Source organism: Apis dorsata, unplaced genomic scaffold, assembly GCF_000469605.1.
Source record: "Apis dorsata unplaced genomic scaffold, Apis dorsata 1.3 scaffold_247, whole genome shotgun sequence".
NCBI classification, from domain to species: domain Eukaryota; kingdom Metazoa; phylum Arthropoda; class Insecta; order Hymenoptera; family Apidae; genus Apis; species Apis dorsata.
In genome coordinates, this window is record NW_006263526.1 from 387,068 (window position 1) to 402,864 (window position 15,797).

General features: G+C 36.4%; 1 protein-coding gene across 1 annotated transcript in view; it reads right to left on the reverse strand.

Annotated features, from left to right (window-relative positions):
• Positions 1–14,890, reverse strand: part of LOC102671663 (microtubule-associated protein Jupiter) — a 27,269-nt gene extending 12,379 nt beyond the window's left edge. The window contains exon 1 of the mRNA XM_006615965.2: positions 14,636–14,890. Coding sequence (XP_006616028.1) covers positions 14,636–14,697 — 62 coding nt within the window. The 5' untranslated portion in view covers positions 14,698–14,890. The remainder of the gene's footprint in view (positions 1–14,635) is intronic.
• Between the last annotated feature and the right edge of the window lie 907 nt (positions 14,891–15,797).

Consider the following 15,797-nt stretch of genomic DNA (forward strand, 5'->3'; position numbering starts at 1 on the left):
AATAATAAATCATTGGGCAACGATCTCCCGCTGATAATTTTCTTAACTAGAGTAAAACTAGAGTGTGTCTGCTAGAAATTTCAGCAAAGTTATTAATAACACTTTGCACTGCGTAATTTTTGTTTTGTCTCGAGAAAATTAAAACGATTGACCAAAGATGATCTCATGGTACAAAGGGTTAAATATAGAGAATTGTATATCTCCGTTTTCTTCGATGTGAGAAAAATAATATAAAAAAGGATTTTCCAACAAATCGATTTGCTATCGAAAAAACATTGACGTTCGCTCTCCCACCGATCCAATATTTTCGTTTCATCATCCTCGAAAGTTGCACGATCGATCACGTTCTCTCGTGGATCGTGGGACAAAATGGGACAAAACTGATCGAATGAATCCTTGATAGTCGTTAAAAGGGATCGTCCATCATCCCGCTGAACGTCTCACGTACGACGTAATCAGAGGAATCTAGAAAATGGGACGCAAGGGCCATCATCTACTCCGCGAGTCGTAAACTCGGATGAAAGGAATTAAAGCTCGCGAGAATGTGTGTAATATTCGACGTGAATCAAGCTCTGCGTGGGCGAGAGAATGCTTTGCCCTAGAAATATTCTTATTAACGTGTTGTGATCCCGAACGAGATTAATCGGTTTGATGCAGCACTTTAAAGTAGCTTAAAGTGGTTGGAATTATTTTTTAATTTGAGAAATTAAACTTAAATTCCTCGTGTTTGGAAAAGAACAAGAAGAAGAAGAATTTTTCATCTTTCCAAAATCTTATGTTCCCTATTATCGATCAGTGTCTTAAAAGAACTTTCTTGCTTATCTCGATAATTGCACCAACTCGAAGGATTCGAGACGAAAAAAAAAACATTCAACTTGTCCGAATATAATCCAATTCCGAGCGGTGACTGGCACGGAATTTATTCGAGGCAATAACGAAGAAAAAGGAGGATAACCGGTGCCATCTTCCGCGACGTCACCCTCGACATTCGACGTCCTCTTGTCACGGTATATCCGGCTCTGTCGCGGAGGAATCGTCGAGTAAAAAGCGATTCGATCGATCGATCACGCGACGTTCTTAAAAAAAAAAAAAAGAAGAAGAAAGAAAGAAAGAAAGAAAGAAAGAAAAAGAATATTAAATCTACCGAGAAATAACAAGGATTGGGTTTCTAGGTCGATCGAACGTACGATGATCTTGATCTTGAGAACCAACCAGCGTTATCCTCGTGAGAACGTATTATCCTGTATCCTGGTGGTGTCACGATCGAAATTATGCGGGGAAAAATGCAGGGCGTACCATGATCTTCCATTTCCGAGGCGAGATATTATCGTCGATCGTTATTCTGCTTTCACGCTTCGAACATCGAGCTTCGATCTCATCCATTACTCGTAACATCATCCCTTATCGCCCAATACAAGAGAGAGGCTTCTGGCTTCTCGATATATAATAATAGATTTCCCATTGAAAGTATATTTTAATGATACACACGGTTGAGGAAAATATTCATTAATATCGTAGACATGTAGGATGAAATCGATTAACTTAAAAACATCGTAATAATTTAACCCTTATTTTTAAAATATACATTTCACGTGCATCCACGCGGAAGAAGAAGAAGAAGAAACGGAAACGGCGAGAGACTTCGAACACGGAAGATGAAACGAGGAGAGAGGGAGGGTGGCTCGCGCGTGTAAAATGGAACGTTTTTGTGGGTGCAGCAAGGAGTCACGCTCGAGCACTCGTCTTCGCTGCTGGCAACTTCGTGTGAGGTCCTGGAATATCGAGGATGCCGATAACAAGGAGCGGCATTGTGGCCAATCTTTATCGCGTTTCGGACAATGGTCATTGTTTCGACGTTTAATTACACCCAGCCTTTACGTACACCGATACTTCCTCGATTTCACGTTTCGCTAAATATTTACAACCAAGCGTGAAACTTCTTTTCACGCTTCGCTTTTAGAAAACATTCTGATCGCCAGAATGTCGCTATAAATGGACAGTGATCTTTACGTATATATACCCTCACGAACAATTACTGTGCCATCGAGATCAATGGTAATTTTGTTTTCTAGAAAAAGCGTATATACATATATGGAGTGATTTTTAAGAAAAAATGGACAATGATCTTACGTGTATACTCTCACGAACAATTACTATGCCATCGAGATCAATAGTAATTTTGTTTTTTACAAAAGGAGTATATACATATATGGAGTGATTTTTAAGAAAAAATGGACAGTGATCTAACGTATATATCCTCACGAACAATTATTATGCCATCGAGATCAATGATAATTTTGTTTTTTAAAAAAAGCGTATATGGAGTGATTTTTAAAAAAAACGTATATATTCTCACGAACAATTACTATGCCATCGAGATCAATGGTAATTTTGTTTTTTAGAAAAAGCGTATATACATATATGGAGTGATTTTTAAGAAAAAAATGGACAGTGATATATACCCTCACGAACAATTACTATGTCATCGAGATCAATGATAATTTTGTTTTTTAGAAAAAGCGTATATATAGAGTGATTTTTAAGAAATCAATGATTGGTATTTAACTATCTTTCGCGTTTTATTACTTAAATCTAGAATAATCACACGACAAGGAAGTGAAATCTCGAAATCAAGGATAATTTAATCTCGATCCTTCTCGATCAATCCGAACATCGTTCTTCCTCCTGTCCATCTTTCAACCGTGCACAGATCATAGATCACCTCTGGCAGCACGCTTCCAAGATGCTTGCCCACGATTCCCTTCGATTCGTTTCAATTAGGAGGGGTCATGGTTTTTGAACCACGATTCAGGAAGTTCCATCGAGGCGCGATTACTCGAACACGCAGCCGCAGCACTGCGATCAGCCGGACAGCTTTCGATTCGATTCCTAATAGTTGTAACGCGTGCGTTGGCGTGTAGACAAGTCCGAGGGAAGGAAGCCTGCGTCGGAGGTGAGGAAATTACGAGTAGGCTTGTGTTTCTTCGACACCTTGAAACGCCACGTCGAATAAATTATCTTTCGTATTCCGCAAAAGAAAAAGAGAAAAAAAAAGATCCACCTTCTCAAAGATTTCTCTCAGTTTCGTGCCGTTGGATGCGAGAATAAGAGAGACAATCATCGATTTCTATTTATCTTTAAAGAAGTAAGAGTTTGGATTTGGAAAATATGTTTTGCTACATTCTCAAGATGCAAGAATGAAATTTGTCGTGTCGTAGAATTTAATTAAGCATTTCGTTTGAAAATGGTCTGAGAATCTTTCTTGAATTTAATAATATAATTCAATGGAAGAGGGAGAAGAGGATGACAAAGCTCTTCTTTGCAAATTATCTTTTGTACGCCAATCTTTTGTTGTTATTATTATATAGTGTGGATATTTGTGGAAATTTATATTTTTATATTATAAAGAAGAATATATTGAAGAATATATTGATTATAAAATAATAATTAATCTCGTTGGAAACTATTGTCACGCAATTTTAAAATAATAATTATTTGAAAAAAAAAAGATATGTTAAATTGAATACAATTTACTATAATAATTCTACTTTGTATTCTTTGCCTTTCTTCTATAGAATTTTAAGAAACATTAATCTTAAGATAATTGCAGTTTCCTGCCCCGACTAATGATGATTAGCGATGATTTGATCTATGACTCGATCCAAACAATTCTTCATAACTTCTAACTCGATGATATTCTGTTTCCAAATCATCGAGTCATTTAAATACAATGCCTATTCCTTTCCTCCATCTAAACGACAATTCATCTTGAACCTATTATGTAAATACACATATAGAGAAAACGGAATAAATGAGAGGGAAACTTAAACGAAATATAAAATGAAACATAGTCAAGCAATTCTACCATAAAACTTTCCACTAAAAAAAACACTAATAGAAATCAGAGATCATTTTTTTCCCAAGAATCAATTCTGCTTCCACTTCACCGATAAAATTTCATATCTTGATTCATCATCATCAATTACGATTTATCAAATCAAATCTAAAAGCAATTCTACTTCCATCATATAACTTTTAAACTGTAAAAACTATCTTGCTGAATTTTTCAATTGCATAATCCATTTTATCCGGAAAATAGAAGAAGAAGAAGAAGAAATCTAAGACATCTAGATCCAAATCTAAATCTTAACACCCAAGCAATTATACTTCCAACAAGAAAAAGATCCGAGCTCCTTTCAGGATAATCGTCGTTTCCTTTCTTGGAGTCGCGTCACACGGCTGATAATGGCTTAATCACCCTGTTTCCAAGTACGAAGCCAACTTTCACGAGCGGATCCGATTGTTCCAACAGTACGTACAACGCTCGTTGCGTAATGAACGCGAGTCACGATCGTAAATTATGCGTGAAACCGGCACGTGTGAATCGTCGAGCACGTTGTCGCACGGCAATAATATCATCGACACGAGACAAAATTCAAGTAACGATGGTAGGCCTGACGATAAAGTTTGCGAACGTCATACAAACAACAACTGAGTGAAAATTCCTTGAATTTCACTTTCCTTCAGAAGCTATATATACGCGTATAGTATCTATCGATTGGAAAATTTTAACCATCTTACTCTTAATGTCTTTATATTCAGCAGATAAAAATATAATTGCGTTAGAACGCCCTATTCATCTGATTTAATCACTTTTTCTTGCAAAAGAAACACGTCGACTGCCATTTTTTTTTTAATGTCAATTTATTGTGTCATTACTTTATTTCAATTTATCATCAAAAATAAATTATCATCAAAATAATTAAAAATTATAATCAATAAATAATCAAAAATAGACAATAGTATATGGAATTTCGAAGAGGAAAGATATTAAAATTGTAATAATATTGATGTCCAAATGGAGTACTTTGAATAATGATTATTCGATTATAATTAATCATAAGCCTAAAAGGAGATTCTTCGATCAGATTGAGCTTTAATTGAGCAAGATCTTCGAAAAAAATCTGATCGTTGAACATTCCGTCTCGATTATTCTATTCTTACCAAAGATCTTTTAATCGAATAACGTTTCATGGAGGATTGGCGCCCCACGAACATATATGATAACGCGCTTAGCCACACAGCCAACTGTTTAATCGATGCAACGTAAAAATATACGAGATAAATATATGCCAGTTGAATATAATATAAGTCGTGGTGGACGGATAGAGGCGGCCAGCCACGGGGGCAACTGAATTAGATCGTACAACTATATTTGGTTTAAGTGGTCGAGTTACGAGCAACCGTTTTGCATTCGTACGGAGCGGTTTAGAATTTAGATAAGAATGTTGAGTATCGAGCCTGTTATAAATACTTAATTCTCTTTTATACGATACAGCAAGGTTTATAGGGTTGTAAATTTTCTCGAGTGTCGTGAGGAGATACGTGGAAGAAATTGTTGGAAATTCGCGAAAAAGAAGTATATACAATCGGGCTGGTTCGATTAATAAATATATATATTTTACCATTCCCAATTTTTACAATTAATTTCCATTACTTTTTTTTTTGAAGAGTTTCCAATGGATTTAATAAATATAACAAACGATAGTAAAATAATAATAAAAATGATTATTGACATCATCTGCTATTAAACTCTTTCTTTTTTTCATATATATGTTGAAGAAAGATCAAATTGAAGGTATTCGATGTTTTCGAAAGTATAATTTTGGAAAAGAAAAATAAAAATCCAGAGAATACATATACGAAAACTTTGTACAATATCCAAGTATATAAAAATGTATCGAAGAAGAAGTTTTATTGCTCGATAAGGAAGAAAAAGGTAGGCCAACGTTATTATTCTGAATCGTTGGTCGGGAGAAAGAAATAACATCGTCAACGTCACAATTGACAGAGGAAGAAGTTTGCGACATCCACGAGACACGGCAAACATAACCATATACAGCCAGGATTCGCATGCAAATGCGGCGAATCGGCAAGTCTAAGTGGATCGTTTGAATTACTCATCGACCGCAGAGAAACGATTCCGTTTTGAAAAATGATCCCATCGATTAGATCAAGACGTAATCGATTCTCTCTCTCTCTCTCTTTTTAACACGGAATTCTTGATCAGGAATCAAAGATTTATTCGCGATTTATTTGTCTCACGTATGCTTGAATAAAATTTATCGAACTTCTTATTAACTTTTTTGGAAAATATATACATTTAAAGAAAGAAATATAATATTTCCTTTTCGAATCTTTATAGTAATTAAATAAATTTTAATCGAAAATACAAAAATTACTTTACAATTATTATTTCATACTTCTAATTTCTATAATAATTTTCTACGTTTTTAAAAGAATCGCGAAACTGCTTCAAGTCCATACTTTGGACATTTCATAATAATAAAAACTTCAATAAATATTGAAATTATTATTTGAATATTCTAATTGTTTCTTATCAACACAAAGATTAAACAATCTGTAATAATTTTTTTTAAAAAATTGTCTTCTTTCAGATACATTTTCACTCTGATTAATCAACGAAATATATATATATATATATGTATAAAATATAATTCTCAATGAGATAATTGCATTATTGGAAGAACGCGCGAGGAGTCCCGATGTTGGATCGAGATCCGTATAAGGAAACCGGATCGGTAGAAAACGTTCGGTGCAACTTTGTGCAATGGATCGTGGACTAAGTAATAGACGAAGTTTACGCGAAATTAACTAATTGGCCAATTACGCCTCCGCCCGGCCGATTCAATCTCTGTAATCGATCGACTTATTCGGTTCCGGTGAAATCGTCCGTTTAAAACGTCCCTCCTTCCAACGATTCAGAGACGTTGCTTTGGCCTTTAACTAAGCGGATAATCATAATTATCAAAAATTTATTTCGATCCAACGAATGCAAGAGGAACACCGTTGCTCTGAAACAAAATCTTCGACGAAGAGATGTTGAACAAGTGATAACACGTGATTTAACCTAAAAACGTTGCGACCTAATTTTTCAATCGATTCAGGATGCCGTTGGACGAATTTATCCACGACGTTCGAGACAAGGGGACGTGGATATCGCGTTTCTCAGCGGAATCTATTCAGGTGTTGGCTCGAGGTTCACGTCCCGTGGCCCTGAATAATGCACAGGAAACGATCGTGGAACAAAGTATGAGTTATCGAGCGGGGACAGAAAGAGATAGCGGTGATGATTATCGGGCGGCGAAGAGTAGACCTCGATCGATCCGCTTCCACAGCCTTATCACGGTCCGTGAACGGGTCGGACAGAGTCAATGCTCCGCGTGGAAGCGGTCGTTATAAATAATACGATCGGTGTAGGTGGTTGCGGCCAATCGAGACATCAACAGAGAAATGCCTCGTTCATTTCTCGTGAAATTTTTTCGATTTCGAAGATTTCGAAGATCGAAGGATTCGATAATTTGGAATTTGGATCGATGCACGTAGCGTGGAGAGGTTAATTTTTTAAGCTAATTTTATGGATAATTTTTTGGATAAATTGTTATAGAAAGGGAAAGAGATATCGATTATTATGCATTTTTAATTTTTCATAATGTTTTCACATTTGAAAAATGTGAGTAAGTGAGCGTCAATATTAGTTGGGAATAAATTTTATTTTTCGATTATCGCGAAATGAATCATCGGTCGAACATTCCTAAATGATCGTCTGGAAAGGTTGTAAATTATCGTGATAACGGATACGAGAGAATCGTTAAACTAATGTTTGACTTATGTGAAAGTGTGCGTTTGTAAAACACGGGTGACGCCGTTTCGACAGCAAAAACTTTCTGATTTTCTCGTCAACACCATTTATCGCGAGTGTATACACAATCCGTGGAATTGAAAATTTATCAATTTGTTATCAAGTTTTGCGAGCAAAACTGGAATTTTACTTCTCACGCTATCTGGCGATAATTTTTTATTTTCGGTATTATATTCGCTGCCGAATCACCCATCCACCCTCATCATTTGCCGCGGCCATAAATTATCCCGATAGCGTGCACGTATTATCAGACTGACATTAAGTTTCCCGATTCCATGTGTTCGTTCGAATCACATGATTCTAGAATAAATGGAATTAAATATTATTACTTTGTGATAATATTGTAGCGAAAAGAATGAGAAGAACCTAAAAAAAAAAAAAAAAACATGAGAAAATTACAAAGAGAAAGAGACTTGAAAACCTAGAGAAATTAGAAAAGCAAGGAACTAGAAATCTAATCTAGTAAAACTAAAAACACTTAGAAAAACTAGAAATACTTTGAAAGCTAGGAGAACCAAGAAAATCTAGGGAATTAATGGGAATATAAGAAAACTAGTGATCTCTAGGAAAACGAGGAACCCAAAATTTAAATCCCTAGGGGGATAATTATTAAAAATTAACAGAAATGTAAAAAGACTAAGGACTCTTGTAGATACAATATTTTACAAAATTCTCACAAAGAATTTATTTAGAAACCAAAAAATATATAAAAAAAACAGCGAAAGAAAGAAAAATTGATAAGGTCCAGACAGAGTCGGGTTCATCCAAGGGCTTCCACGCGTTACACGCTCGCAAAATCCGTCTTTTCTCCTAGGAAGCCCCGAGGAACGATATCCATAGAAAGTATACGAGTTCACGAGGGGGAAGCCGCCACCGCGGGGGGGCACGAATGCGTGTCCACCCTTTCGTGTCCACCGGACAATGGGGGGTGAGTAACCCCATACCAAGGGATCCGGAAAGAACGTCTCGTTTCTTGTAACGCGATATTTTTCGATCCACGTGGAAGAGCTATATATATATATATATATATATATCGACTCGTTTTACACACGTAGCGTGGAAGACGATGGCGAAAATTCTTCGTTACACTTCGATCCGTGTGAATATACTCGATGTTGTGTGCAATCTTTGGAAGAAAAATGATCGTCGTGGAAGACTCGAAGATACGTTTATTTTCACTTGCGAAGGATGTTTAAAAAAAAAGATAGAAAATGAACGATTATCGTTTCATTTTTAAATCAAATATATTATCTATTTACATTTAAACTCGAATAATATATTCGTTATTAAATAATTAAAATGAAATTTGATCTGATTTCTCGATAAGAACACAAGTTTGAATAAACACCCTTTTTTAAAATTTCAAAAATAAAGTAACACTGTTTGTTTTCACTATCCATTTTATAAACTGTCTATCGAACAAGTAGTCAAGTGGGAAGCAGAATAGAAGCAGAAACATCCGCAATTCTAAGAACACTTGTTCATTAACATATATCGAATAAGTCTGAAATCGATACAATTAACAATTCCAATGCGCGTAATACGACGCGCATTTTGCAAATCGTTTCGACGATTCGAGCGAGACAAGTAGGAGGAGGACTGGACACGAGTCGAGCTCTTGGAAAGAAAAAGAAAAAAAAAAAAAAATACGCATCCCAGCCCACGCGTCGTTTAATCACGTATATATCTTATTATCCTCGTTAGGAAAGGACTCGTTGAAAAGGTTAATCGTCGATTGATAATTATTCCAGAATTGGATCCCCTTAAAGGGATTCTTTCGAATCTACTACTTCTCCGTCCTATGACTCACTCGTACAAATTATCCGTCCAATTATCGCTCCAATCAATTTATCAACAAATTAGAACAAATTTTTCCTAACTTTTTTTCTCTCTTTCTTTTTTTTTTTTTTTTTAGATCAAAAGTAGTTTCAAATTAAAATTTTTATTTATTTCATCGATATTGGAAAATTTTTCCAAACAGTAATATATTAATATCAAAATTCTTGTAATTTTGTAAGTATTTCAATATACTCAATTCCCAAAGTCGTCGATCAAATCCATTCTAATATGCAAATCCTCTTTTGCTCGTCTATTATTCCTTGTTCAGTCAAATCTCTCAATACGTCATCCGAATTTATTATCCACACTGCAATGCAGTAAGATAAGCGTTCACATAGCTGCAATTTTGCACACGATAGATCTACCCCTCCTCTTCACCCAGATTTCAGGTTTTTTTTTTTTTTTTTTCTTATTCGATCACGATAATCGATCGAGAATTGGCGACAGACGGGCTGGTCTAGCGATTTTCCAGCTGGCAGCAATCCCGAACGGTTTAAGCTTAAGTTCTGTCCAGGTCAAGATCGGTCAACCTTATATACGGATTCGCAAATAAGTCAGGGGGAGAAATTGTAGGAAGAAATTCCAATTAAATTGCATTAAAGTAGCATTCGACGATATATTCCTTGCAGAATTATTCGTTTAATCGAATTAGGGGGATATTTAATAAATTTAGATCTAGAACGAGTTTAATAATATAAATAATATCGTTCAAAAGATCTGTTGTTTGAAATGAAAATATTGCTAATTATTGAGAATTATAAATAAATAAAATATTTTATTTAGTTGTTAATTTTATTATTATTAAATTTTAAAATATTATTGATACGTGTATGAAATCCATATAGAAAATTTCTCTGAATTAAATCGGTTTAACAGGAGGATAGTCGGTCAACGTTTTCTTTATAGCTTCTTCTCCCGTTACCAGTAAATCAGCGACGCGAAACAAACAACTGGTGGAAAGAAAGAAGCGGGACGTAGGTGCAAAGATACTTCTTCTGGTTACGTGTGCCTGTGCTTACGTAAGATCTGAAGAAGATATATTGGAAGAAAAAAGAATCTAGATGCACGATACCAGATGATCCTTTTGGCGTTTTGAATTATACATAGGCCAGGTTTCTAGGAGAAATTACGTAATTGGATCATTAACCCCTTAAGTCACGCGTATGTAGAGAAATAGAAGGCTTTTTTCTGGCTTCTCTCAATTTCTAGAATTAAAAATAGAAAAATAGGGAATATATCGATCAATCATTTGCGCACAACAATTTTAATCGAAATTTGTAAACGTCATTCCAAAACACAAATGAAAATAGTCAAAAAAAATAGTCAAAATCTGGATAAAATCTGGATAAATTATTAGCCTAAAATATATGATGATAAAATAACTTAAACAAAAATAATTTACGTATAATATAAAATTTTAAAAGAATCATTCTTAACTCCTCAACGAGAACAAACTTCCAACCATCCCACTGCGATCTAATCATCGATCAAAAAGAAACTAATACCATGGAAAAAAAAATATATTAAAAAATAATTTCGTATCGATCGAAAGAAGCTAATGGCATGGGGGAAAAAATTGATGAATTCTTGAAATTCTCGCACGAGATTGAAGTGCCACGTAAACCTTCTAAACACCGTGCTTTTTTTTTTTTTAAACGATCTCGTTCCATGAAACAGGTTCGAAAGATGACGGAGCGAAGAAGCTCTCCCGCGACAGGGATGGGCTTGTTTATCACTCGAGGACAAAGGCTGTACTGTATCGTGGGGCTTGTATAGAGCAACCATTATAACGGGGGGGTATCGATGGGAAAGCACGGACGAGAAGAGCTCGTCACCGGGACCAGGGCGGATAAGCATCGATCTCGAAGACACGTATCAGATTGGAACGATAACCGAGTTCCTCCGGTGTCGTGACTTTGCACCCCCCTCATTGTTTCAGATTTACAGGTGCAAACAGGATTGGAGGAGAAAGAGGAGGATCTGTGGACGATCGAATTGTTTTTGGATTTTTTTTTTGGCTTTGGAGATTATTGGAAGAATCGAAGCTTGTAATTGGAAAGTTTGGTAAAATCTAAAAAAAATATTCAGGAAAAAGAATTCGTCTATATCATATATTGGTAAATTAATAATTCAACTGGAAATATAATATTCTTCGATCGATTCGAGTTGCAGAACTGGATTTAAAAACTTCCACTGCCTTGACTTACAAGTGTTATATCGAACAATAAAGTTTGAAAACACGATATCAAAAGTTTACGATAGGTGAAGTTTCGAGGCTTAGATATCGACCATTTTGAAAGATATCCATTATCCTGTCTTTGTTTTAAAGTGCTTCTTAGACAGATAAAGAATCTGCTCGAATAATAATAACAGTATTTTACTGACAGATAACTGACAGAACCATCGTCATAAAGAAATTCTCATAGAATCTGAATAACAAAAAGATTCTATTTTGATTATTTCATTTTCTCTTAATCCATGGCGAAGAATTCGAGGATGAAGATGAAGTTTCTTAAATCAAAATCTCAAATATCGAAAGGATTAGAGTTGAAATTCATTTTACAAAGATTCTATTGAACTCTATCGATATCTTCTCGAGAGGATTTATCATAAAAGATCACGTTTTTTTTTATGAAATATTCACATAGCAAGGCGAAAAATCATGGCGGCAATTAAGCAAGAACTGGTCGGAGGTGACATCCGTGTAATTACACTCAAGTACTGCGTACACGTCAATTACTCGAGGGCGTTGACCATTAAACGAAGCTCAATTGCAGAAATCTTTCGTTCAAGCGTTTCTCAAACTTCTCAAACTTCCTCCTGAAAATCGTAACTTGCGTTCAGATATCGCGTCGATGCGAGTAATCTCAATTAAAAAAAGTTTCTTATTCAAAACTTATTTGTATTTTGACTATTGTTATCGATCCAAAAATAACTTTGATTGAATCAAAATTTGTCGAAAATAATAACTTCTTGGAAGAGAAGAAAAAAAAAAGAAAATAATGTTACAGATTTCTCGACAAAAATAATATATTCTTCGAAGAAAAGAAAAGAAAAGGAGCGAGCATTCCGTGCTTCTTCAAGAATTTTAAAAACCAAAGTTTCGTATTAAATTAAAAATTAAATTTCGATTTATTTCTAATAAAAAATGGAATATTTTCTACAGGGGAAAGAGTATCAGTGTAATCAGCCGGTTCTAAATATTTTCTAAAGCACCTAAGGCTTCGAACAGAGACGTGTATAGAGTAACAGTCACGCTTTCTAACTAAGTCTGACTTGTGTTCCGCTCTGTTCCTCTATTTTCGGTGTCGTCTCGACTTTTTGACACGTAAAGACGTGTTTTATTTGGAAGAAGATCTAGTTCCAGAGAGGGATAAAAAGAGATCTCGATACGGAATACTTCACAAGTATGTAGAATTCGTTTCTTTCATTCAATTTTTCAAAGATTTTCCAAACATTTTCCAGACACGAGAAAAATTTAATTAAAATCGTGTCGTACAATGGGATAATATAAAGAAGAAAAGGAAAAAATAATATTATTTATTCGTTCGATGACTGATAATGCAAATTAATTTTCTAGCAGGTTTTTTTTTCCTCCCCCTCAATAGATTACATTGCTTAACACGATCTATAACTTATGGTTGTGAGAGTAAAAGCAAACTGAATATACGCGTGTACAAATTGATTCGAAACAAGCATGCGCCTGGCCTCAAAACTTTTCAACGAAGAAACTATATAATCAATGTTATTCCAAGAAGAATAATTTTCAAGATACAGAGTCACCATCATTTTCATTCTGATCAAATTTTCTAAAGTGAAATCCCTGTATCATAAAAATTGAAACGATCAGAATAACCTATAACTTAACTTATAACGTTTCGCAGATTTTATAGATTTTTAAACGAAGGAGTATATTTAAAAAGTGTATCCAATTGATCGACAAAATTCGAAACTCGTCCTAATTTCTCATCAATTATGCGAAGTTGTACTAGAAATAAACGATTTCAAAATATCTCTGATGGAATGGAATGGAAAAATTAATGATGAACGAGATATATTAATTAATATCGAAGTTGAGGATGAAGCAACGAAGTCGAAAGATCGTTCGAGAATCATGTTCGCCGGTTTCATCGTGCGTGCAATTAGAAAATTCCTCCGAAAGGATGTGCCATTTCCTGGGAAGCTCTCCCGACAATTTTTATCACGGAAGCCGGTTAACTAATTCCACAGATAAAACACTTTGCTCTGGAATACCGGTGCGTAACAGTTGTTTATCCTCTGTCTACGAAAACAACAGCAAGTTTTACAATGGAACAGGAAACGTTGAAAGATCGTTTTGGCGCAAATTTTCTTAGGAGAAGAGAAATTATATCGTTTCGAGATGAAAGTTCCTCTGAAAGACGAAGTTTTTCTCTAATGGATCGAAGAAAGAAAGAAAAGAAGAAATTTTGGGCGGAAACGATAAAAAAAAGATTATCGTCGGCATTGAACTTGGAATTTTCAGGACGTTGTTTCGACGATGGCGACGAGAGCGCTGCAGCACAGTTTCCAAAGCTGCGACAAGATTCAAGGACTGCTTCGTGAGAATGCAGATCGATCGCGCCAGTCACGGTTCACGGTGGATTCTACCGCATCCTGTCTCCACAAGCACCCAGAAAATCCTTATTAACTTTCATCCCTAGGAAAATTGAAAAATACGATGAAATTTTTCCTCCCACGTTCACAATCCTCCCTCCTTCCATCCTCGAGATAAATATAAATATTCAAATAAAGATCGAATCTTATTAAAATTCTAAAATATCTATTTTTCCTAATATTCTTGACAAACTAACTGTCAAACTGACAGTTCTATTTCCACACAAATATCACAATCGTAACAACTGATCGATAATAAAAATACTCCAATGAAATTCTCCACGTAAAGAAAAAAGAAGAAAGAAAGAAAGAAAGAAAGAGAGAAAGAAAAATAAAAAGAATCCCCGAAAGGAAGCAAATTGGATATCCGACGAGTCGATAAGAGCCGCAGTGCGGTAAAGAGGCGGACAAGAGTATCGGTTCCGGGTCTACTCTTACCTTTTCTTTCCGTATCCAACATTGTCGAGCTCGACGTGTCTATAGGTCGCGTAAGTGGCCATCGTTCCTCTTTCCTCCGAAAAACTCCCCCGCGTCCACCCTCCGCTGCGCCTTCCGCTCTTCCGCCGAGGTAGATAACTCGCGTCTGCGGTGCACAGAGCCAGCAGCAAACAGATACGGTTGTCGTCCTCGCCCTCTCGAGAGTCGCGAGAGTTTCTCCCGATGTTGCGCAAAAGAGTTGGACAAAACGGAGAGGAGAAACGGTGTTAAGGGAGGAAAGGAAAGGAAAGGAAAGGAAAGGAAAAGAAAAGAAAAGAAAAGAAAAAAAAGGGAACGAAAGATCAATATCCAGAGACGACTACAAAGACGAGCTTCCACCGTCCAGAAGCTGCAACTCTCGCAGAATCTGTGTGTGTCCTTGACTCGAGGAGACGGAAGAGAGAAAAAGAAACTCTGCGAGCTCCGTCCCTCTTCCCTTTGTTCCCTGCTGTTGTTGTTGTTGTTGTTGTTGTTTTTGTTGTTGTTATTATTTTTTTTTCTTGAAACCGATTCTGAAGCCGGATAAGGTCACGAATAATAATAATAATAATAATAATATCGTTTATCGAGGCAGAGGTACACTCGTTGCCGCGTACAGCCGAGAAACTGGCAGCCCAATGAGGATCCAGCGGTATATAATGCCTCCTCCACCGGTGCTTCCCTCCTCTCTCTCTCTCTCCCGCTGTTCCATCTCTCTCCCTCCCACCTTATCCGCCTCCCTCTCCCCGCTCCACCCTGTGTGCAAGCTCCCTTTCAGCCTGACTCTCCCCCTCTCCTTTTCTCCTTCTATATAATTCTCTCTATCCTCATCGCACACGTACGCATCTCTCTCTCTCTCTTTCTCTCTCTCCCTTCCTCGCAAGCTCATCCAGTCCTCGATCATCTCTCTCTCTCTTTCTCTCTCCCTCGCCCTATCCTCATCCTCGTCCAACTTCGTCGCTTCACGTTTGCATTCACGTTCCACGCAGAAGCTGCACCACCGCGTGGAACATACATACACGACCACCAGAGAGTTTTCATCCAGCGCGGAACCACCATCAACCACCTCCATTCCATCATCGACGGCAGCAGAGGCGAGGGATAAACCCGGCGCAGTATGGTTGTATGCATTTCCACCCCCGAC